Here is a 24,636-nt window from a genome sequence, read left to right on the forward strand (position 1 = left end):
CCCCTTTGACCTTTTCGTCACTCTACTCCGTGAATTCCCGCCGCCATGACACCAGAGGCAAGAGAGGAAAACCCTCCTGGCAGCTGAGTAGAATGAACACAGCTCCGTCAGGAAAATACAGAGCGGAGAAATTTCCCCACCTCCTTTCCCCCCTTTTTCTCGTAATTCCCATTCTTTTAACGTGTTTTTTTTCCATAAAAAAGTGAATCTGAGGACGATCAACAGAAATCCTGACACGTGTTACCTTCAAGGACCGAATAGCGGGGAGGGGGGGGCGTGGAGGAGAGAAGGTAAGCGAGAAAACAAAAGGCTTCTCGGCAGCCGATTGAGCGTGACGTCAAGGGAAAGACGCAAACGCACGCACGCACGCGCGAGGGAGGGAGGGAGGGAGCGAGCGGAACGACGCGAGCCGGGCCGCTGATTGGGCGAGACGTCATCCGAGAAGCCGGGCTGGTGTTTGTGCGCGCGTGCGCGAGGAGTTACCCGCCAAATTCAAACGGCCGAAGAGGAGGGCTCGGTTCTTCCGGACTTCCCGAGAGGAGCTTCCGCTGTCGCTTCTGGTGAGGCGTCTCTCCGCTGCTCGGTTGCGGCAAACAGAGAGGCGAGGATAAAACGGCGACTTCGTAGGCCTCTGGGTAGGAATGTTTTTCGGCTGGAGCCAGAAAGAACCCCTCTCCCCCAAAAACATGGATTATTATTATTATTATTATTATTATTATTATTGTTATAGCACCCCAATGCGAACATAGTTTATTGCTGCTGCTGTTGTTATATTGGGTTTATTATTAATATTAATATTATTTTATTTTGCTTCTTATTATTCCCGTGAAGCTCTTTTTTTTCTTTTTAAAGTGTTTAATGGTGTTAAAGTGCTGCTATGAAGGAGAACCATAGGCTAACATTTAAGCACAATTCCACAACATTGCTTAAATGAGGTTACCCTGTTTTTTGCTTTTTGTTGAACATGGTTTATTATTATTACTATTCCGGTGAAACTTTTTTTTTTTAAGTGTTTAATGGTGTTAAAGTGCTGCTATGAAGCAGAACCATAGGCTAACATTTAAGCACAATTCCACAACATTGCTTAAATGAGGTTACCCTGTTTTTTGCTTTTTGTTGAACATGGTTTATTATTATTACTATTCCGGTGAAACTTTTTTTTTTAAGTGTTTAATGGTGTTAAAGTGCTGCTATGAAGCAGAACCATAGGCTAACATTTAAACACAATTCCACGACACTGCTAAATGAGGTTGCCTTGTTTTTGTTTTGTTTTTGTCGCCCAGCCCTATCTAAAGAATAATAAAAATCTAAATTTACAGGATTGAAATTAACAACCCCATAATTATAATTGGCAATGAATTGTGAATTTTATAAGCATTTCTCTCTCGCTCCCCCCCCCCCTTAGTAATTATGGGGTAGGTAAATTACTTAGTCTCAAGCAAGTATCATTAATGAGGTCCCTAAAAAAAGTTTAAACTTGATAAAGGACCAATAATAAAAATCCTTGTAGTTAAAAACTTAAAAGGGTAAGCAAAGAAGACCTCAAATTGCAGGTGAAACTTAATCGTGAAACTTACCAGAAAAATAAGAAATTAAGATAAACTTTTTATAAAAGGATGGAAATGGTTTATAGAATGTTTACAGATAAATTGTAAATAGATAAGAACATTAGCAGGATTATTGTAATAACCTGAAGTATCATAAGAGTATATATTTAAAGTAGATGGATAAATGAACAGATTAAGTTAATACATGGATATGCAGAAGATATTAAAAATAAATTTAAGGAACTGCAGAAAGAGGGGGAAGGAAGTCAAGTTTTGAAATGTTAAAATGACTGTAAAATTATTGAAAAGTATAAACCTGAGAATCATAAATAAATTATTATTATTATTAGTTAAATTCACAGGCAGCTCTCGGTCCCAACATCGCAGCATAAAAATTCAGGAAAAGAAAAGTAAAGAAACGCACAACACTAGCGAAATAAGCAGGTGGGAGGGGAACCTATAACGCTCTCTCCCCCCCCCCCTACACACAAAATATCTCCCACTTCCAAGAACCCCTGAAATTAAAAATAAGCTATCACCTGTTTGGTATCAACCCCTTTGCACGCACACATTTCACAAAGGTTGGTGAGAGAATTGGGGCGGGGACCGCAGAAACTGGTAGTTGGTCTCTCTCGCCCCCCCCCCCCCCAAATGGGCAGCAGTTTAAAAGTTGTACTTGACTTTTTCTTTTTAGGGCAGACCGCCTTACGAAATGGATAACTGCACCTTTCCGAGGTACAGTGAGAATGACATCATCACGCACATCCGCAGCTGCTTGCTCACAGCAAACGAGGCCAAAACCTTCTCCAAGGGTGACTTATTTCCAAATGTCAAGGTAAGTGCTGTAAGAGAGTGGATTTACGGCACAGAATCAAAGTGCAGCACTGCGGTGGGTAAAATACGCATTTGATTTTTCCTTGTGTACAGAGCCAGAATGAGTGAATTTAGCCAAAGTAGCTGTTTGCATGTAAATATGTCGCTTTAACTCAGCGCTATGGTAGCGTAGCATATGACTGTATGGCAAAACAGACCCAGCTCAGGGGGTGGAATTGTAGAGTTGGAACTGATCGCGAGAGTCATCTAGTCCAACCCCCTGCAATGCAGGAATCTCAACTAAAGCAGCCGTGGCAGGTGGCCATCCACCCTCTGCTTAAGAGCCTCCAAGGAAGGAGTCCAGCAACTTCTTAAAGAGTCCATTCCTCTGTTGAATAGCTCTTATTGTCCGAAAGACCTCCCTGATGTTTAGTTGGAATCTCCTTTCTTGTTACTTGAATCTCTTTGTTCGTGTTCTAGCCTCTGGATCAGGAAAAAAAATAAGCGCGTCTTCCCCACTGTCCTCGGACCTCCTCCGAAGCCTGGCGGCGGGGAGGGGAACACCTCCTCCCGCCGCCCGGCTTTGGAAGGCTGTCCTGAAGACTTGGGGTGGGAGAAGGGTTTTCCATGCTGTTCTGAATGTTGGCGGTGGGGAGGAAAAACCCTCCTCCCACGCAAGCCCCGGGAACAGAGGAAAAGCGCTGCGCACCTTCCCCTCTGTTCCCGTACCTGTCCTGAAGGCTTGCGGTGGGGAGAAAAGCCCTTCTCCGCACCGCCAGCCTGGCAAGTGGTTTCCATAGGAACGCATTAATTGATTTTTAATGCATTCCTATGGGAAACCGTGCTTCGCAAGAGGAAAAACTCGCAAGAAGAAAAAACTTGCGGAACGAATTAATTTCGTCTTGCGAGGCACCACTGCATTTTGTTCTGTGTTTGTTCAACCATAGCTTGTTGCATCATCTGGACCAACAAACTGGTTAATGTTAATACTTGCTACTTGAAAACCAACCAGCGTCAGACTGTGGATTACCAAGCTGACTTCCAACTAGCCGTAGTTAAGATCTGTGGCTGTTTTTATAATTTCTTATGTTCTATTTTTGTACTGGTCGTGAGGGTGAAGTGTGAACCTGAGGCTTCCTGTAGCTCATTCCCCATGGTTTAGTGTGGCATTCAAATGTTGCTATTGTGCAGAAACATACTATTATTAATTATTAAACATATTATTAATAATAATAATTAATGCATTATTAAATATATGCATTTGTTTAAAAAATTGCCTCTGGCAGTGGAAAGTGAAATAAATAAAATCTAAACTTAGTCTGGTTTGCCATGGCAAATAAAATTTTACCTCTTCTTAGCCTGAAGTGCTGCAGATGATCTTTATGAGAGCCTTGCAAGTTGTGTATGGAATCCGCCTGGAACACTTTTATATGGTAAGTATATAAACAGGACATGGGGAAAAGTGCAATGAATCCAGAGTATAATGGAACCATAGTTATTTTTAGTGAAGAGTTTGGGGCACCTTAAAAAACAACAAATTTATTTGCTATATTTTCCACTCGTGGTAAACTATAAATCATTGTTCAGCACTCACAAGCAAATTATGCCCATTTAGCCTCTCCTTTTTCACGTTGGAGGAAAAGCAAGCCACAATCTGTGACATAGTGTTGCCTCCAAACCAGGGATCATTGTTTATTGGGATCCACACCAGGATTTTCTGTGGTGTGTGACTGCAGCCGTTGTTTCGCTTAGGCTGCAAGAAATAACGTTAGGCCTTAAGGAGTCTTCAACATTCTTAGCCTATTACAGCGAACATGGCTTCCCCGCTCAGAAGAGTCAGTCATTTTCATAACGCAGGAGATAATGCTAATTTGAAGCACTTGTGTATTTATGCAGAGTTATAGCAGACACGGGTGGCGCTGTGGTCTAAACCACTGAGCCTAGGGCTTGCCGATTGGAAGGTTGGCAGTTCAAATCCCTGCGACGGGGTGAGCTCCCGTTGCTCGGTCCCTGCTTCTGCCAACCTAGCAGTTTGAAAGCATGTTAAAGTGCAAGTAGATAAATAGGTACCACTCTGGTGGGAAGGTAAACGACGTTTCCGTGCGCTGCTCTGGTTTTGCCAGAAGCGGCTTAGTTTTGTGCGCCTTGGTGCCATGAAAATCAGGACATCTCAGTAGACCAAAAACCACAGGCTACATTTTATGGGTTAAAATTGTTCCACAACTTTATTGATTACAAATGTCAGTGAGTTTGGCATGGCACTGGGTCAGTCACCATCCAGCAGGCGGGCTGGAGGGATACCAGGGGTCAAGGCTGAATCTAGGATTGACCCATGGCATACACCAAGTGGATGCAACCCCCCCCCCCCCAGTCTTGCTGTGTTGTGTAGTGCTGTGGCCCTCAGCCCCTGCCTGGGCTTATGGACAGAAGCCCCTTCCCTGGGATTCCTTTAATGGGATACCCCACCGCCCTGGAGGGGGAAGCAGAGGCTCCCAGTTCCCCCTTTGCCAATGACTAGGAACCAACCCAAATGCCATATCTGTTGGCATTGTGTTGTGACGATGGTTGCAAGGAAGGTGAAATCCACAGACGGGCCCAATTTGTCTGATGGGGAAAATTCCTGCCTGGACCCAAATACGGTGACAGTAATGACCGCAGCAAAGTCCATAAAGGTACAAGGCAATTGAAAAACAGAACATTATAAACCATTAATATAGGTCTTGAGTGAAGGCCATTCTGGCTTTTAAATGCTGGGAGTCCTGAAGACTCCTGAGAGTCGGCCTCAGGCCCACATGCTCTCTCCGCACATGATTGGACAAATCACAGGCAGGAATTTTGAATTCCAGCAGCCACCAAGAGAGGGGAATTTGTCTCCTGTTGGTCTCCAGAAGCAAGACCCACAGCGGTATGGCAGATGGTGGCAGTAAAGTCACTGAGCCACAAATGCTGTGTTACCCCAGGAGGGGGTGAGCAGATAATAATGCTACAAAAAGAAAATTTTCAGGATTGTCTGAAGAATTAAGTAAAGAAATTGCATCTCTTTACTGATTCTGTTACATTCTTAGATGCCAGTGTCCTTTGAAACTCCATATCCCCAGATTTTTGATGGCTTCCTGCCAATAGCGAATCTCTTTACTAACATGTGAGTATGCTGAAATCACATTCTGTACACTCATTTCTATCCTTTGAAATGGAGCTGCGAATGTATTTTGTATGGTTTGATTCAATTCTTTTCATTGTGTTCATCTTTTATTCTGGTGAGACATTAAATGTGTTGCAGGTGTTGTGAGTTCAGGTATAGATATTGTGGCTGTGTCTGGGTTATGCAGCTGCCTGGCTCAGGAGATCTTTCTAGCCCATCTCTCCTGATGCTTTTAAAAAAACTTTTCTTTGTTTCAGCAGGCTGTTGAGTTTTTAATAGCTTAATGATCCTTCGTCCTCAGTGTGTTTTTAATCTGTTGTGCCCATCTCTTGCTTTTATTGCACCGTTTTCATGACTCATTTTTGTAATTTTAAATTTTCTTGAAGCTACACTGGGCGTTGTAATAGTGAGGGAAGAGCAGGGCATACATTTTCTCAAATACATAAATCTTGTGTAATGGCTGATCTTCTGCTAAATTTGCAAGCTGAGTTCAAAGTTCCACTCAGCCAGGCTTTGCACCACAGCTTTTTCAAGTGCTGTGTCACATGCAGTGTGTTTCATAGAGTTAAGCACATGCTTCTGCTAGATATCTTTATTTAAAAACAACAACAAAAAAATTTAATTTTTCGGATTCAGAGCGCTAAGATGAAATCTGCAATCCTAAACATGTTTACTAGGGAGTAACCCCATTAAAGGATATGTCAGGTTCTAATCGTTTGCCCTATTAATAAGTTTATAAGTATATGTAGAGTCTATTTTAAAAATGCTTAATGTTTTGTACAATTGACAGGGAACGCTTTTTCCCGCTCTGCCGTGTCAACGACTTTCAGATTGCTGACCTTCTAAATCCAAGTAAGCTTTTAATGTCTCTTGTGATAGATTCCATCTATTGTGGGTTTAAACTTCAGGCATCTTTTTGAATTTGAAAAATTGTATGTCCCATATGTCTTACAAAAGCATTTCCTTTTATGTTGCTCTTCTAGAAGCCAAGAGGACAGCTCGTTTTTTGAGTGGCCTCATTAACTTCCTTTTCTTCCGTGACTCGCGTCGTGAGGTCTACCTGGAAATCCAGAGCACGTTTGTAAGATTAATTACAGGGTTTGGGGTTTCTAGACTTTACATGTCACAACACAAAGATCACTCCATAATAATAATAATAATAATAATAATAATAATAATAATAATAATAATAGTAATAGTAATTTATTTATACCCCGCCCATCTGGCTGGGCCTCCCCAGCCACTCTGGGCGGCTTCCATAGAAACAAAAAATACACTAAAATATCACACGTTAAAAACTTCCCTGAACAGGGCTGCCTTCAGATGTCTTCTGAATGTCAGGTAGTTGTTTATTGCTTTGACATCTTGTGGGAGGGCGTTCCACAGGGCGGGCGCCACTACCGAGAAGGCCCTCTGCCTGGTTCCCTGTAGCTTTGCTTCTCGCAATGAGGGAACCGCCAGAAGGCCCTCGGCGCTGGACCTCAGCGTCCGGGCAGAACGATGGGGGTGGAGACGCTCCTTCAGGTATACAGGACCGAGGCCGTTTAGGGCTTTAAAGGTCAGCACCAACACTTTGAATTGTGCTCGGAAACGTACTGGGAGCCAATGTAGGTCTTTCCATAGTATCATTTCATAGAATCGTAGACTAGTACTGACAAAATGAAGCTGTGGGCAATAGGATATATGCAGTATTTCAGTTTCTTTTGAATAAAGGTCAGTTTGGCAGAAAGTGGGACAGCAGGAGGCAAGATAAAACGGCCAAGGGTAGTAAATCTCATTAGGAAAATATCCCAGTTTAGGAAGTCGATCCTACTTCCTTTAGTTTGCCTAACTCCCTATCAGCTCTTCTACAGGAAACCTCAAATCTTCCTTTCAACAGCAACTATGAGAAATAGTGGGTGGTGGAGGCATGGGTTTCAACGAAAGGCAGGTCAAGGAGGGGAAGAAGATTCAGACAGAGATAGGAGGGGTAATAGGTGACAGCAGAAAGGGACTTCAAAGGCAAAGTTTAGGGATTTGGTGGTTGGGGGGGAGGAAGCCAAGGGATCCCAGGATCCTAGGTTTGCCAGGTGGGTTCTTGTTCTTTTGGAATGCCACCTATTTATTGCCAGAACTAAGAGAAAAACCCACACCTAATGAAATGATTTCCTTTTAAACAACCTTTTAGTTAAGATACAGGACTCTGGATATAAAGACTAACAAATGTGGCAAAACCCAAAAGGCAGTGAGGGAAGGATATGGGGATCTGAATTTCACAGACTGGTGATTAACAGGAACAGGAGGAGGAGATCCAGTGTGAGTTCTCACATCAGTCACTGGAGACAGGGCTTAGTAGAATTGGTAGTAGGCCTGGGCGATGCATGCAAGGGGCAGACTGATGGCGGCATATTGCAGGTGAAACTGACGCCGCTCCTGAGTCCCTCTGCTACCAGTGCTGCTTTCAGCACCGGGCTGCTGGTAGCAGAGGGACTTGGCGGTGGTTTCACCTGCAATGTACCACTGGGGGTACAATGTACATGCAAGCTGAAGAGGTACAGGGCTCACTCAGCTGGGGGGCAGGAACCCTCCCTCTCCCCAGTTGTGCCTTGCAAACAAGCTGCGTTGTTCCAGCTGCGAGGTGCTGGGGTGAAAAGTGCCTTGGCTTCTGTGGTGAGAGCTGAGGCAGTTTCACCCCGCCTCTTGCAAGCTGGGGCCAACACAGCTCATTGTTTCCACATTGCAATGTATTGCCAGACCACAATGTTTGGCTGGTGATGCATCGTGATGTTGAAAACCAGACACCCCCCAGCCCTAGTTGGCAGCAGAAGTTTCTTCCCAGTTCTTGTACCTAGAGGTACCACACTGCAGGGCCTTTCTCCGCGTGCTTCTGCTAAATATGCCTACCACAATGTGGTCTGATGGGGCTGAAATGCCACTTTGCTGAAGCGAAGCAGGTCTGGGTGTAGTTAGTGCCCGGGTACATGAATGTCTGGGAACTCCTTGCAGGCCACCTTAGGTCCAATGGTGGAAGAAAGGCAGTATATAAATGTAAGAAAGTGAATAAATATTTTCCCCAGCTGCCTTGCCTTCAGACAATCAGTCTTCTTACCATCAGGGTGAAGGAATAACGTGTGGTAAAGTTTGGAATTCCAATCTACTTTGGGGGCTGGAACACCTTACTTTTGTAGCAGCGGCGGCAGCGATCCTCCCTGTATGGAAAGTGCTCCTATTTCCACTGTGGGAGTTAGGAAGAGCCACTCATGGTTTTGACTCCCCCAGCTAGATAGGCCTCTAGGTTAATGAACCTTGCAGACAGTCATCACTTTATATGACATTCAACTGTCTTCAGAAAGTCATGGAATATTGAGTCTATAAAGTACAGTACTATAGCCTAAAAACAGTCACTGCTTCAGTGGGACCTAAGCATAGGCCCAGGTAATATGCAAGTTCTCTGGCCTGTAAGATCAGACTGTTTTGTGGACCCAAGTGTACATTTTGAGTTGCATGTAATGTAAACTGTTCTTCTTCTTTTTGCAGAAATCAGTTGTGGAAAAAGAGCAACGACTTCAAACAGCAATTCAGGAGGCAACATTGAAGTTGGAGAAACTTGAGTAAGTCAACTAAGGGTTGGATACCTCACTTTAAAGCAGGGGTCAGCCAACTTTTTCAGCAGGGGGCCGGTCTACTGTCCCTCAGACCTTGTGGGGGGCCGGACTATATTTTGAAAAAAAGAATGAGCGAATTCCTATGCCCCGCAAATAACCCAGAGATGCATTTTAAATAAAAGCGCACACATTTTACTCATGTAAAAACACCAGGCAGGCCCCACAAATAACCCAGAGATGCATTTTAAATAAAAGGACACATTCTATTCATGTAAAAACACGCTGGTCGGTGGGCCAGATTTAGAAGGCGATTGGTTCGGATCCGGCCCTCGGGCCTTAGTTTGCCTACCCACGCTTTAAAGCAACCTTTGGAATTTAAGGGACAGTTCCTAGGGCTCCAGAGTATGGAAATACATGAATTACGCCTTAAGACATGCATGCCTTTCCATACAATCTGTAGTCTTACTTGGAGCTGGCAAGAATAAACAGTGCTTACCTGTCCTCTGTGCAATCTCTTCCTGCATTCTTCTAGGGCTGGGCGCTACCAGTTTCCAACTTTGTGATGTATCCCCAGCCAAACATTGCAATATTGTGATGTTGAAAAGCAGAGGGAGGAATGAGCTGTATTGGCCAAGGCACTGGAGGGAAACCACCTCATCTCCCTAGGTGGGAACGGTAGCTGGAGGAGGAACAAATTGCATCGGTCCTGGTGCCTCACAGGGCCAGGGCCAATGCAGCTCGTTCCTCCCACTACATTTTAACATCCCGCTGCATATAAAGCCATGCTAGTTTGGTGTGCCAACTAACCTTAGATGGAATTGTTCAGTGCTGAACATTAATTCCAGCGTGCCAATGCATTCTTGAACCTACAAACTTTAAGGAAATTGTAACTCTCTTTTTCTCTGGTAGGGAGTAACAGACAGCAAGTTCAGGGGGTGCTGTCAGATTGAATCATTTTACCTTTCTCCCACAGAAGTCAGCCCCTGCCTACATGAGAGTAAAGTAAAGCCTGTAATCTCCAGCTCACTTTTGGCCTGTTCTGTTTTCTCCTTGCCCATAAATACTTCTGTCTTGTAAGTGGGAGGGAATTTATATGCAATATCAGAGGAATCTGCAGGCTGACCATGCTAATAGGTTACCGTGCTAGCAAGCACTGGGACCTATGCTTTTAAACTTGTTTCTAAATGACCTAGAGTTACGAGTGAACAGTGACATGACCAAGTTTGCTGATGATACTAAATTGTAGGTAAAGGTAAAGGGACCGCTGACCATTAGGTCCAGTCGCGGCCGACTCTGGGGTTGTGGCGCTCATCTTGCTTTACTGGCCGAGGGAGCCGGCGTACAGCTTCCGGGTCATGTGGCCAGCATGACTAAGCCGCTTCTGGCGAACCAGAGCAGCGCACGGAAACGCCATTTACCTTCCCTCTGGAATGGTACTTATTTATCTACTTGCACTTTGAAGTGCTTTTGAACTGCTAGGTTGGCAGGAGCAGGGACCAAGCAACGGGAGCTCACCCCGTCACAGGGATTCAAACCACCAACCTGATTGGCAAGTCCTAGCTTCTGTGGTTTAACCCACAGCGTCACCCGCTTCCCAAAATTGGGACTGAATTGTACATGGTCATAAAAAAAAGAAGATGATTTCGAAGAGCTTCAAAACTGAGTGAATGGGTGGTGGTGGTAATACTACTACTACTAATAATAATTTTTTTATTTATACCCTGCCCATCTGGCTGGTTTTCCCCAGCTACTCTGGGCGTCTCACAGCATATATAAAGCACAATAAAATAACAAACATTAAAAACTTCCCTAGAGAGGGCTGCCTTCAGATATCTGCTAAAAGTTGGGTAGTTCTTTATCTCCTTGACATCTGATGGGAGGGAGTTCCACAGGGAGGGCGCCACTACCGAGAAGACCGGAGAGCTCATATGCAGTAGGACTACATTTGGTTTAGACAAGTCTTTTAAGCAAATCTATCTGAGAGATGTTAGTTGAGAGAATGCTTCACATTTATACGCTTAAAAATAAATCCTAAATTTAGCAGCATCCTGTATGTTGTGAAAATTGGGGGTGAATCCAGTGAAGTCATTGCACTTGTGAACTTCAGCTCACTCACCAGAATTTCCCCTCTCTTCTCTCCTACATCACTCTCCCTGCCACCAGATATAGGGATTAGGCAAGGGAAAGCTCAGCTGCGTGCAGAGCCTTTGGTGAGATACTGCTCTTGAGACTGACCCAGAAACTCCAGCGGGTGCAGAATGCCGCGGCGAGACTCCTTACAGGGTCCTCGCTGTGAGATCACATTCACCCGGTGCTATACCAGCTGCACTGGCTCCTGGTGGAGTACAGGATCAGGTTTAAGGTGCTGGTTTTGACCTTTAAAGCCCTATACGGCCTAGGACCCTCGTACCTACGGGACTGCCTCTCCTGGTATGTCCCACAGAGGAACTTACGGTCTTCAAACAAAAACATCTTGGAGGTCCCAGGCCACAGGGAGGTTAGGCTGGCCTCAACTAGAGCCAGGGGTTTTTCGGCTGTGGCTCCAATCTGGTGGAAAGCTCTATCACAAGAGACTAGGGCCCTGTGGGACTTGACATCTTTCCGCAGGGCCTGCAAGACAGAGCTGTTCCACCAAGCCTTTGGTCAGGGCACAGCCTGACTCCCTCCTTTGGCAATCTTCACAGAACGTTAGCCTAATGGTTGCCATCAATTTAAGTTGAATTAATTTTAATGAAATGATTTTAGAATGTTGTATTATTTTATTGTTGTTAGCCGCCCTGAGCCCGGCTTCGGCTGGGGAGGGCGGGATATAAATAAAAAATATTATTATTATTATTATTATTATTATTATTATTATTATTATTTATTATTCTGTATGTGCAGTACTGTTCCTGCAGATCAAGAGGCAGAGTTCAAGGAGCTCTCTCAGGATATTCAGGAGCTGGAGCAAAAACTGAACCATGAATATCGGCAGAAAACGGTGTGTGTTATTTCTTAAAGTAGTCTGCTGGGGATCCAAAGTTGCTTTGCTATTAAAATTTGCTATTAAATAGTACTTGGGGTTTTTGTTTAGTTTTTGTCTTTGCTGGAGAGTGTTGAACACCTCGTCCTTTAACTTTCTCTTGTTGCCATTTGTAGAACATTAAAGTCAATGGCATGAGTGGTTGCCTCTCTTTTTGAGGGTACATTTGGAATTTTAAGATGATGGGCACCAGTCACAAAATAGCTGTTGCTAGGGGTGCGGCTGAGAAAAATGGTTGCCACCTCCAAAATAACCGAAATAGAGATGGGAACATAAAATGGCTCAAATATGGAAAAATCTATTCACTTTTTAATTAACAAAATATGTTTGAAAAATCTTGCTTCTTTTCTATGCTCTTGCTCATTATGCTGTGCCGCTGTAGATAAGATAACCAGGAATAATTCTGAATTACTAGAGCCAGCTATAGAAACATGCTGGCATCTCTCTCATTTGAGTGGGGGTTTAGGAAAGCCCTGTGCAGGAGCAATATGAGACAGAGAAAGAGACCAGCTTACTTGCATTGGGCATCTATCTACTGCCATTATTTCATCTATGGTCCGTGGGTATGTTATTCCCCTAGCTTTCTACAAAACGGCTCATGTGAGGTAAAAGTCTAGCTTCTTCTAGAGTTCAGAGTGAGCCCCTTCGAATTTCATTTCTTAACTAGCAAAAGTGATTGTTCTTTCGTACTAGGCTATTTTGCAAGAAGAGATCTCCCAGAAGAAAACAGAAGTTGCAGAAAAAGCACAGAAGCTGGTAAGTGGAGCTCAGTGGGGAGCTGGAATGGTAGTCTTGAAGAAATACCAGCATATATTGATCTCTAATAGCTATATTTGATATGGGAATCCTTAGTTTTAAAATAGTCTTAAGAAATGCCTGTCACTGAAAATTTTCGTTTGAGAGGTTTTTGTTCAGCAACTTATGACAACAAATTTGCTGAAAAATGGAGTAAATTCTGTTCTTAGCATTTACAAATTTTAATCCCCCCCCCCAAAAAAAAGATTTATGTGATGCTTGTGATAGAGCAGTAACAAAACAACAACAAACCTATGGTTACGTGAAACATACTCGATAAACACACAAGACGTAATTGGCTGTACTTTTGAATAAATAAAGTATACTATTCATTGTATCTAATTGTAAATTTCAATGGAAGTCTCATAAAGTTCAATGAAAAAAGCAGAAGACCCAGTGGATCAGTTCATTCTCTAATAAGTTCATGCATAAGGTCCATACATGTATAAGTGTCTATTATTCCACTTGTCTGTTCCTGGAGTCCAATAATCCATCAAACCCACATCATTTACCTTTTCTTCATCTAGAATTTTTTGTGGATGAATCAAGAATTAAAGTGCGTCCTTCTAAGAAAATCACAGATAGAAATTCTTTGTTAGAGAATGAACTGATCCACTGGGTCGTCTACTTTTTTCGTTGAACTTTGAGACTTCTGTTGAAATTTACAATTTGATACAATGAATAGTATACTTTATCTACTCAAAAGTACAGCCAGTTACGTCTTGTGTGTTTATTGTGATAGAGCAGTAGCAAGGCTACATACTCGATAAACACACAAGACGTAATTGGCTGTACTTTTGAATAAATAAAGTATACTATTCATTGTATCTAATTGATACAATTACGTTACGTCTTGTGTGACAAAGCGTAGCAGCAAAGAGAGGAATTTCTGTGTTTGGCATTAAGCCACATGTTTCTTCTATAGACAATGTGCTCTCAACATTCCACAACTCCTGAAATATCTCATGGTTTTGGTTCTTTCGTTCTTCTGAGTGACCCAAGGTTCACATGAGGTAGTTTTGTGCCCTTTTAATCTAGGGGGTTCTATTTTAAATTAGCATGTGATCATGGACACTGCAATGCCAATACCTATTACTAGTTTGTAAAGTAAAACTTTGATAAATTCTGTATTCAGCTGTTTACAATTCTTTATAGTGCTGAATAGGGACGCGGGTGGCGCTGTGGGTTAAACCACAGTGCCTAGGACTTGCCGATCTTATGGTCAGCGGTTCGAATCCCCGGGGCGGGGTGAGCTCCCGTCTTTCGGTCCCAGCTCCTGCCCACCTAGCAGTTCGAAAGCACCCTTAAAGTGCAAGTAGATAAATAGGTACCGCTTTCTAGCGGGAAGGTAAACGGCGTTTCCGTGGGCTGCGCTGGTACAGGCTCGCCAGAGCAGCGATGTCACACTGGCCACGTGTCTTCGGACGGCGCCGGCTCCCGGCCTCTAGAGTGAGATGAGCGCACAACCCTAGAGTCTGACAAGACTGGCCCGTACGGGCAGGGGTACCTTTACCTTTATAGTGCTGAATAAGGCATCTCCTCTACTTTAAGGCAGAATTACCCGCATGGTGCTCCTTGTACAGGGGTCTGCAACCTTTAAGACAAAAAGAGCCACTTGGACCCGTTTCCGAAGGAAAAAAACCTGGAAGCCGCAAAACTCGTCATTATAAAAATAACTTTTTTGTCACTTTTTTATTATTTCTTTGTTTGACCCCTCAGAATTACTCCTCCTCATAGAAATAAACGTTAAATTAACAAGTTACCTTTTTGTGTGTGTGTGTGTTCTTCACTCCCCTTCAAAACAGTGACCAGCGTACATGCCCCGTTTCAATGCTGTGACCAGCATACATGCCCCTTACAATGTAGCGGGCAGGCGGGAAGGTGACATCGGGACGGTGCGTGACTAACACACGCACCGCCCCCATGCGACGTCACAGCCAGTACAGCGCCCGCCACAGTGGGGAGTGTCGGGGAGCACAATGCGCCTCCTCCCCTCGCTAGTATCTGCCGCGGCAAAGGTGTAAAAGAGCCACATGCGGCTCCGGAGCCGCGGGTTGCAGACCCCTGCTTGTAGAACAGGTTCTAAAGTTTGGAAATTCAGAAATGGCTGCAGGTTGCACTCCTTGTGCTGCTCTCCAAAGTATGTGCATGGAAATGAAAGCCTTGACTACTTTAATCAAGTGAAATGGCTTTGTTTTGTTTTGAAAGCAGAAAAAGTCTAATCATAACTATCTTCAGTCCAGTAAAAGATGTGCTTCAAAAGAGTTGTTCAATATCTAATTTAAATCTGTGGTAACATTAAGAATATTTATATTCTTTTGCTAATTAGAATGAGCAAAAACTAATCCTATGTAATCTAAAAGAAGAACAAAAGCAACTAAAGTCCAAAATCGCAGAGGATCCAGAGGAGCTGGCTAATCGTAAAGAACAGCTTCAGCAGACAGTGCAAAAACTCAAGAAAGACAAGGTGAGTCCTCTTTTCCCCCTTTGTATTTTAAATATCAGCAGCAATTAAGCCCGCTGGACAAGTGAGCAAAAACAGCTTTCCTCTTGCTTGTTGTATGCTTCACATGCAGAAAATCTTCCTTTTCTGCCTTATGATTGCTTATCTGTATGATTGCATCAGAGGAGGAATTGAATGCTTTTTCTGCACCCTTCAGAAAAAAAGTATAATAGATTATCTACCTAGAATATCTAGAATGCTGATGTGTTTTTATAGCTTATTGCTGTTTTAATTTTTTTGAATCTTTTAATGGCATTTGCTAATAATTTCATTTTATTCTTTTCCCTTTTATATATAAAGTTTATTAAAGAAATAATAAATGCATACAAATCCTTCAGAAAATTGTGCTAAGTTCTTGCAAGTGGCCAGGTATGGTAGGTTTTCTGAAAAATGTTGCTATACAAAGTTTCATGGGATGCTAAAATTCTGCTCAATTTTTCAAAAAATTATAAAGCAAGAAGTGATTAAGAAGTATGAAAGTTACAGAGACCTGGTAGAAATCTTACCACCGTGCCAGCAGGAGATCCAGTTGTACCAGAAAAAAATGGAAACCCAAGTAGCCAATGTGGCTAAACTGTCAAATATAATTGCAGAGGTATGTATTACGAATTTCTCTCCCTTACATTTTAGCTATGGAACTGTTGCTAAATCTATTTTTTTGGTATTAGCACAACTCTTGAGGTTAATTCCTGGTAGGTTCCTGGTATCAAGATGGAAGACTGGATGGGGAAATGAGAAAAATAAGACCCATCATGTGGCAGTCCCTGTGTGTGTGCAGAGGAAGGGAAAAGTTCAAAAGGGGCTGTGGACTTAGGGCAATCTTTGCAGCACACAGCCATATAATTCTGACGTAAGGAAATAAGGAGAACCTGCTAGGCTGGCAACCTTCTCACAGTGGCCTTGCCTGTACTTATGAAATGTCCTCAAGCAGAACCAGAGTGCAGCAGCGCTCTCCTCTCTTTCGCTTCTCTGGTATTCAGATGTAGAATGCAGGTGGCTTGCCGATCAGGAGGTCAGCAATTCAAATCCCTGCGGCGGGATGAGCTCCCGTTGCTCTGTCCCAGCTCCTGCCAACCTAGCAATTCGAAAGCACGCCAGTGCAAGTAGATAAATAGGTACCACTGTGGCGGGAAGGTAAGCAGTGTTTCTGTACGCTCTGGTTTCCATCACAGTGTCCTGTTGTGCCAGAAGTGGTTTAGTCCTGCTGGCCACATGACCCGGAAAGCTGTCTGCAGACAAACGCTGGCTCCCTCGGCCTAAAAGCAAGATGAATGCTGCAACCCCATAGCCGCCTTTGACTAGGCTTAAGTGTCCAGGGGTCCTTTCCCTTTGCCTTATTCGGATGCCTTTGAGACTGGAGGTAGAACTTGGTCATTGTAGCTAGCAGCCATTGATAGTCTTGTCCTCTGTGATTTTGTCTTTTAAAGCCATCCAAGTTAGTTTAGTGGCCATCACTACATATTGTGAGAGCAAATGTAGTTTTTATGAAGCGTTGTGAAAAAGCACTTCCTTTTGACTTTCTTGAATCTTCCAACATTCGGTTTAATTAATGCCCCCAGAATTCTAGTATTATGTCGGGATTCAACCTCAGTCTGTTGACCGCCATCCTTCCTCCAACCGCATCCAGAAACTCACACAGGGCTTTCATTGTCTGTGTGCCTGGTTCCAATTTAAATGAGAAGTTGAGCTGGGTATCATCTGCATATTGGTCCAGTCCATAATGGTCCCTCATCACCCTGTTACAAGTGGTGTGCCACAGGGTTCTGTCCTGGGCCCGTTGTTGTACAACGTCTTGATAAACGACTTGGACAAACAAATTATGCACATGGGACCCTCATCAAATTTGCAGATGACACCAAACTGAGAAGGGTAGCTAATGCCACAGAAGACCTTAACAGATTGGAGAACTAGGCCCAAACCAGCAAAATGAATTTAATAGGGATAAAGCTTCTACAGTTAGGCAGGAAGAACCAGATGCACAATTGTAAGATGGGGGACATATGGCTTGCCATATGAAAAGGATCTAGGGGTATTAGTAGACCACAAGCTTAACATGAGTCAACAATGGGATGTAGCAGCAAAAAAGGCTGGCGTTATTACAGGCTGCATCAACAGAAGTATAGTGTCCAGATCAAGAGGAGCAAATTCCATTCTGTTCTTCCTTGATCAGACCACACCTGGAGTACTATGTCAAGTTCTGGGCATCACAGCTTAAGAAGGATATTGACAAGCTGGAGCATGTGGAAAGGAGGACGAAGATGATCAAGGCTCTGGAAATCCAGGCTTTTGAATGACGGTTGAGGGAATTGGATATGTTCAGCCTTGCATAATAGGAGATAGGATAGCCATCTTCAAATATCTCAAGGGCTGTCACATGGAAGATGGAAAAGGCTTGTTTTCCCCTGCTCCAGAGGGGAGGACCCGAACTAATGGGTTCAAGTTACAGTGGTGCCCCGCAAGAAGAATGCCTCGCAAGACGGAAAACCCGCTAGACGAAAGGGTTTTCCGTTTTTGAGTTGCTTCGCAAGACGAATTTCCCTATGGGCTTGCTTCGCAAGACGAAAATGTCTTGCGAGTCTTGCCATTTTTCCCCCGCTCCCCCCCCCTTTTTCTAAACTGCTAATAGCCTTTTAGCAGCTCAGCCGCTAAGCCTTTAATAGCCGCTAAACCGCTAATAGCGCTAAGCCGCTAATGGGCTTGCTTCGCAAGACGAAAAAACCGCTAGACGAAGAGAATCGCGGGACGGATTCTTTTCGTCTTGCGAGGCACCACTGTACAAGGAAGAAGAGTCCAACTAAACCTCAGGGAGAATTTGATGACAATAAGAGCTATTCAACAGTGGAACGGTCTGAGGAGGTCATGGACTCCTTCCTTGCAGGTTTTAAAGCAGAGGTTGGACAGCCATCTGTCTTGGATGATTTAGTTGAGATTCCTGCATTGCAGGGGGTTGGACTAGATGATCCTCAAGGTCCCTTCCAACTCTATTGTTCTATGATCAGAGCATCTACTTTAGCTAAGCTTATTACTATAGAGGCATTTTTCCTCTGCCTGAGAATAAGAAATGTTAATGTAATTGGGAACTAAGATTTCTACTGTGGCTCTCCACCAAAGTCAGTTTAGCTTGGGTTAATTTCTAAACTGGGGGAGAATTATTCCCCTCTTACCCCCAGCAAGAAAGACAAGAAACATTTCTGCGTGATGAACTGACCTATTTGCTGATTTGACCATAAATAGCTTGGCTTATATCTTAGCCAATCTGATGTGAGTGGGGACAGGGACGCTCATTTCAAAAAAAACCAACCCCAAACATAATTCAGTAGCTCAACAATACTGTGAAGTGACTTTATATAACCGCTGTTTGTATTTTTTGCAAATCAGATCCGAACCCTAGAGGACCAGATAGAGAGCAACAAAAGTGAATTAAAGAATGCCAAGATGGAGGAAATAACCTTGAGGAGACTAGTGACGGTGAAGCGGGAGAAACTCACCACTGCTGAAATCAAACTTAAAAAGACATGTGAGGATATTGAACAGCGCAAGCAAGCAATAACTCAGTAAGAATGAGTTAATATTTCTGTTCTTATTTTGCTCGGTATCTTAAAACCATCATAATACAGCTTCAAAATTTGCATTCTGACAAAAGCATACATGTTTATGACACCCTTTGGGAAGGGGTTGTGCTACTTTGTGAAGACACTTTTGCTTCTGGCAGGTGGTTTGTCGCAATGCAAGTTGACTTTGAGCACAGTCCTCATTTAAGGCTTTCATTCTCTTGAAAAAAGCCACAAAGGCTCGCTCGAAAGTCCGTTTGCCTTTCATGAATCTTTCATAATTTTCTGCCTCTTCTGGTTATCAAGAATCTCGAGACCTGTAGGGAATTTTTGTGCTTGTTTCCGAAAGAGATGCAACACATCTCTTGTTCGTTGGTTTGTTTCTTCTTTCTGCTGCAGCAGATTCATATGGCAACACTTGCCGCATCACAGTTCCAATCCCCTCCAAGGAATTAGGACTTTGACGCAGCTTAGCTCCTGAGTTACTTAGAATGCAAGGCCCATTCTTATTTCTCCATCTCCGCCCTCAGGGCAGAAAGGGGATTGGAGGCTCAAGTTGAGCAACAGGTCTTTGAGTAAATAAGCAAAAGTCTGTGGGACGCGGGTGGCGCTGTGGGTTAAACCACAGAGCCTAGGACTTGCCGATCAGAGGGTCGGCGATTCGAATCCCTGCAATGGGGTGAGTTCCTGTTGCTCGGTCCCTGCTCCTGCCAACCTAGCAGTTTGAAAGCACGTCAAAGTGCAAGTAGATAAATAGGTACCGCTCCGGCGGGAAGATAAACGGCATTTCCGTGCGCTGCTCTGGTTCGCCAGAAGCGGCTTAGTCATGCTGGCCACATGACCCGGAAGCTGTACGCCGGCTCCCTCGGCCAATAAAGCGAGATGAGCACCACAACCCCAGAGTCTGTCACGACTGGACCTAATGGTCAGGGGTCCCTTTACCTTTACCTTTACTTTAGGCCATTCTCCTAATCTTCAGAGGAGACACTGGTGTGGAACTTGGGAGATGAATCTTCTCCTAGGTGCCTCAGTCCTGAAGGGGAGGAAAGTCCACTAGTTGTGAGGACTCTATCCTCTGCTAAATCACCAGTGAGAGAAAGGGCAGAGAGGATGCCCATGCCCTCATTTATTTGGTTTTCAATGTTTATATCCTGGCTTTTTTGATAGAGGATCTCAAGGTAGCTCACAAAATGCGACATCCGAATTAGCGTGAGAAGCAGGCTAATAGAAAGTGCCTCATGTCTTCTCCCTTTGTCAGCTGCTGGGCCTATGTTGTTGAGATGTTCCTGCTACTATGTAATTAGTAAATTTGGTCAGTAGTGACAGGGAGAGCTCATGGAGGGATGGAATAGGAGAAGCAAGAATAATCTTTAGAACTGCTCTCCTTTGGAAAAAGGAGCTTTTTTTAAAAAGGTAGATATGATAAAAAAACAAGGTAGCTCTATTGCCATGCCAATAGAACTGAATTCAAGCAAAACTTCTCCCAAAGTTATTTCCAAAACTTCAGAAACAATTGACATCATTGGTAAACTCAGCTATATGTTTCTTATCCTAAAATCCTCATTCCATGGTATTTTTTTGTGAATAGAGTAATATTAATCTAGACCAGGGTTCCCCAAATTTGAGAAACTGCTCTAGCTGTTTTTGGACTACAACTCCCATCATTACTACCTAACAGAAGCAGAGATAATGGGAATTGTAGTCCCAAGACAGCTGGGAAACTCTGGTCTAAACATTCACGTGTAGAGAAACCCAGTTCTGCTTTTGTCTTATTTCAATGTAAAGCATGAAAGAAAAAACAGATGTAGAGAATTGCCGGTATGTGAACTGACATTTGCTGCTAGTACAATTTTTATCTATGTGGTTTTACTTGAGATTAGTGCTACAATAACTAGTTAATTAATTTCTAGGTACTGCAACAAATTTCAGGAGAAGAGAGGAGCTGTCTGTGAGAAGTTAACAGCAACTCATGCAGAAATCAAGCAGCTCAAAAGTGCTATTCGGGAGCTAAATTACAATGCGGAGAAAGAGAAGTTGAAAGCTCAGGTGAGTGCAAAGATTAGACATGAAGCAGACACATGCATAAGTGGAATAGGTCAAACTTCACAGAAGCCAAGTGGGCAGTCATGCTGATGGAGCTTCTGCTGATGAGAAGGGATACACACTAGTACTTAACGTGTGTGGACCCAGAGAGGAACCTGTGGAACATTTTTATAGAGGTTTCTTTCTGCTTGAAATCAACACCTACCTATACATGCACACACAACACACATGCCAATGGCCCTGAACATATTTAGGTTCCCAATATAAAACATGTTCTCATTGCCTGTAAATGGCCTCGGTGTAGTATACCTGAAGGAGCATCTCCACCCCCATGGTTCCGCCCAGACACTGAGGTCCAGCGCTGAGGGCCTTCTGGTGGTTCCCTCGCTGCAAGAAGTGAGGTTACAGGGAACCAGACAGAGGGCCTTCTCGGTAGTGGCACCCGCCCTGTGGAACGCCCTCCCACCAGAAGTCAAAGAGAAAAACAACTACCAGACTTTTAGAAGACATCTGAAGGCAGCCCTGTTTAGGGAAGCTTTTAATGTGTGACGCATTATTGTATTTTAATATTTTGTTGGAAGCAGCCCAGAGTGGCTGGGCAAACTCAGCCAGGTGGGCGGGGTATAAATTATTATTAATCCAAGATGGTAAAATGGTGAGTATGCTGGTAAAGCCTTTGCCAAGAAAAATGGCTGGGTTATGCGCTTATAATTTTGGGAAATGTCATTGAAGCATTAGGACCCAGCTCAGAAAGCCTGGTGCAGTTTGTATAGAATTCCATAATAAAGGTAAAGGACCCCTGACAGTTAAGTCCAGTCGCGAACGACTGTGGGGTTGTGGCGCTCATCTCGCTTTACTGGCCGAGGGAGCCGACGTTTGCCCTCAGTTTTTCTGGGTCATGTGGCCAGCATGACTAAGCCGCTTCTGGCGAAACCAGAGCAGCGCACGGAAACGCCGTTTACCTTCCTGCCGGAGTGGTACCTAGTTATCTACTTGCACTGGCGTGCTTTCAAACTGCTAGGTTGACAGGAGCTGGGACCAAGCAATGGGAACTCACCCTGTCGTGTAGATTCGAACCACCGACCTTCCAATTGGCAAGCCTTAGGCTTAGTGGTTAGACCACAGCGCCACCCGCGTCCCAGAATTCCATAATGGCCAGCAACAAAACACTGGCTGTCATTTATAGAGCTTCCCTATGCACCAATTGCTAAGGGTCATATAAAGTCCTTGCATGGCCCTTGGATGGATGTGGCAGAGATGAGATGAGGCTGCAGATGATACCATTATATGAAATGCTTTGAAGACAGCGGTCCAGTTTTGTGCTGCTCTGATGAGCTTATCACATGTCAGAAATATGCTGTGCTTTATAGCAGAAGGATATTGACACCTATAGGTTTGTCCAGCATGTTTTTTCCTCGCTTGTAACAAGTAACTCTACCTATCTCTCCCCCACCATGACCCCAAAAGGAGATTTGCCTTAGCCTGAGGGTTGGCTTGGATAAATACCATGAACTTCTGGCAAGTATAGTGGAAAAGACGACATCTGGAAGAGAAGAGAAGATCGCCGAGTTAACTAAACTGCTTTGAGTTAATATTTCTGCAACTGATTTGTACATATTTTGTTCTGTCTCGTTCATCTTTAAGGTTGTATTTCAGCTGCGCGTGAACAACGGTATTCTTTTGGCCTTGATTGGCGAGGGAGGGGAGCAAAACTAGACCTAGCTGTACCAACCAATAAATCCTGCTGGAGTGCTTTGTTCAGGCCATCTGTACTTTATTTTTGTTTGCTATTTCATTTTGTTCCTATGCTACAACCATTCTAGCATTTGCAGATCTTAGTGGTAGGCTTGGTCTTCTCTAAGAAATGGCTGTGCTGCGCAAACAAGCCATGTCCTCAATGTCAGAAAATGCAAGCTCCAGTTCATGTCAATTTCTGCTAGTAAGCTTTGGAGGCTTCCCACAACTTGAAAATGGAAGCATGTGATTTTGTCGCTACAACTGGGAACCATTATTTTTTTTAAAAAAAATAATGTATGCAATAAAGCTTAATACACATGGAGATAATCAGTTTTCTTTATTACAGTACAGTAAATCTGAAACCATTTCCCCCAATATTTTCTTGACACACGCACATGTTCACTATATCTGGTATAAGCCACGTCTTCCAAAGCAACTGCTCTACTCCAAACTTAAAAATGGAAAGTGTAATGCTGGTGGTCAACAAAAGAGGTTTAAAGACTCTCTCAAGGCAAATCTTTAAAAAATGTAGTATAAACACTGACAACTGGGAAACACTGGCCCGCGAGTGCTCCAGTTGGAGAACAGCCTTCACCAAAGGTGTCATGGGTTTTCAAGACACTTGAACTCAGGATGAAAGGGAGAAACGTGCTAGGAGGAAGGCACGCTTGGCAAATCCACACCAGGAACTCCCACCTGGAAACCTATGTCCCCACTGTGGAAGGATGTGTGGATCCAGAATTGGCCTCCACTGTCACTTATGGACTCACTGTTACGACTGCGTTCATGGAAGACAATCTTACTCAGCTACGAGTGATCGCCCAAGAAGAAAAAAGCTGAGGTGGAGGAGGGCTGGCCTGCATGTGGCAACGGGTGTGCCTTACCACTGTTTGGAGGACCTTGTTCGCTGCTTTGTGGAGAGAGATGGGTTAGGCTGCACACTTTCACAGCATTCACATGTAACACAGGGATGGGGTTGGGGGAATATAGGAGAGGGGGTTGCAGTGGTTATCCTATAAGGCTTGTGTTCCCCCTTACCTGTGTAGAGTGCTCTGTCCTAGCATTCCCAAGGGTTTGGGTGTGTTGGAGTCAACAAACGTATCTGTTAGGATTCTAGGTTTCTCTCTGTTGTGACTGAGATCAGGCTATTCTGTGCAAGCTGCCCTTTCCCCAGACTACTTTCTCCCCAGCCTTTTCCTTTGTTGTCGTTTAGTCGTGTCCGACTCTTCGTGACCTCATGGACCATAGCACGCCAGGCACTCCTGTCTTCCACTGTCTCCCGCAGTTTGGTCAAACTCATGCTGGTAGCTTCGAGAACACTGTCCAACCATCTCTTCCTCTGTCATCCCCTTCTCCTTGTGCCCTCCATCTTTCCCAACATCAGGGTCTTTTCTAGGGAGTCTTCTCTTCTCATGAGGTGGCCAAAGTCTTGGAGCCTCAGCTTCAGGATCTGTCCTTCCAGTGAGCACTCAGGGCTGATTTCCTTCAGAATGGAGAGGTTTGATCTTCTTGCAGTCCATGGGACTCTCAAGAGTCTCCTCCAGCACCATAATTCAAAAGCATCAATTCTTCGGCGATCAGCCTTCTTTATGGTCCAACTCTCACTTCCATACATCACTACTGGGAAAACCATAGCTTTAACTATGAGGCCTTTTCCTATTGATGTAGAAAAATAGGGGTGTTCGGCTTTCGCTGACCAACTCCCCATGGGACACCGAGTCCCCTAAGTCGATGATTGGTCAGAGAGGATTGGATGAAGGCAGGATGCAGTGAAAGCAAGGCAGATCTTTGTTTTTCTGTTGCAATAGAGTTCCCTCCCTTCCTTGCAAGGAGGCAAAAGAGACCCAGAACCAAGAAGAAACATCTCTTTGAAAGGTTTGCCTTATGGCGTGGAGAAGG

General features: G+C 44.0%; 1 protein-coding gene across 1 annotated transcript; it reads left to right on the forward strand.

Annotated features, from left to right (window-relative positions):
• Positions 1-477: 477 nt before the first annotated feature.
• NUF2 (NUF2 component of NDC80 kinetochore complex) lies at positions 478-22,777 on the forward strand. The gene is made up of 15 exons (XM_028732479.2): positions 478-530; positions 569-635; positions 2,242-2,382; positions 3,719-3,793; positions 5,426-5,502; positions 6,293-6,354; positions 6,486-6,583; positions 9,019-9,092; positions 11,970-12,066; positions 12,802-12,864; positions 15,233-15,370; positions 15,861-16,001; positions 18,785-18,960; positions 20,868-21,003; positions 22,468-22,777. The coding sequence occupies exons 3-15, from the start codon at positions 2,260-2,262 to the stop codon at positions 22,585-22,587; spliced, it is 1,380 nt and encodes a 459-aa protein (XP_028588312.2). The 5' UTR covers positions 478-530; positions 569-635; positions 2,242-2,259; the 3' UTR covers positions 22,588-22,777.
• Positions 22,778-24,636: the final 1,859 nt, after the last annotated feature.

The sequence above is a fragment of the Podarcis muralis genome, chromosome 5 (genome assembly GCF_964188315.1).
Source record: "Podarcis muralis chromosome 5, rPodMur119.hap1.1, whole genome shotgun sequence".
Lineage (NCBI taxonomy): Eukaryota > Metazoa > Chordata > Lepidosauria > Squamata > Lacertidae > Podarcis > Podarcis muralis.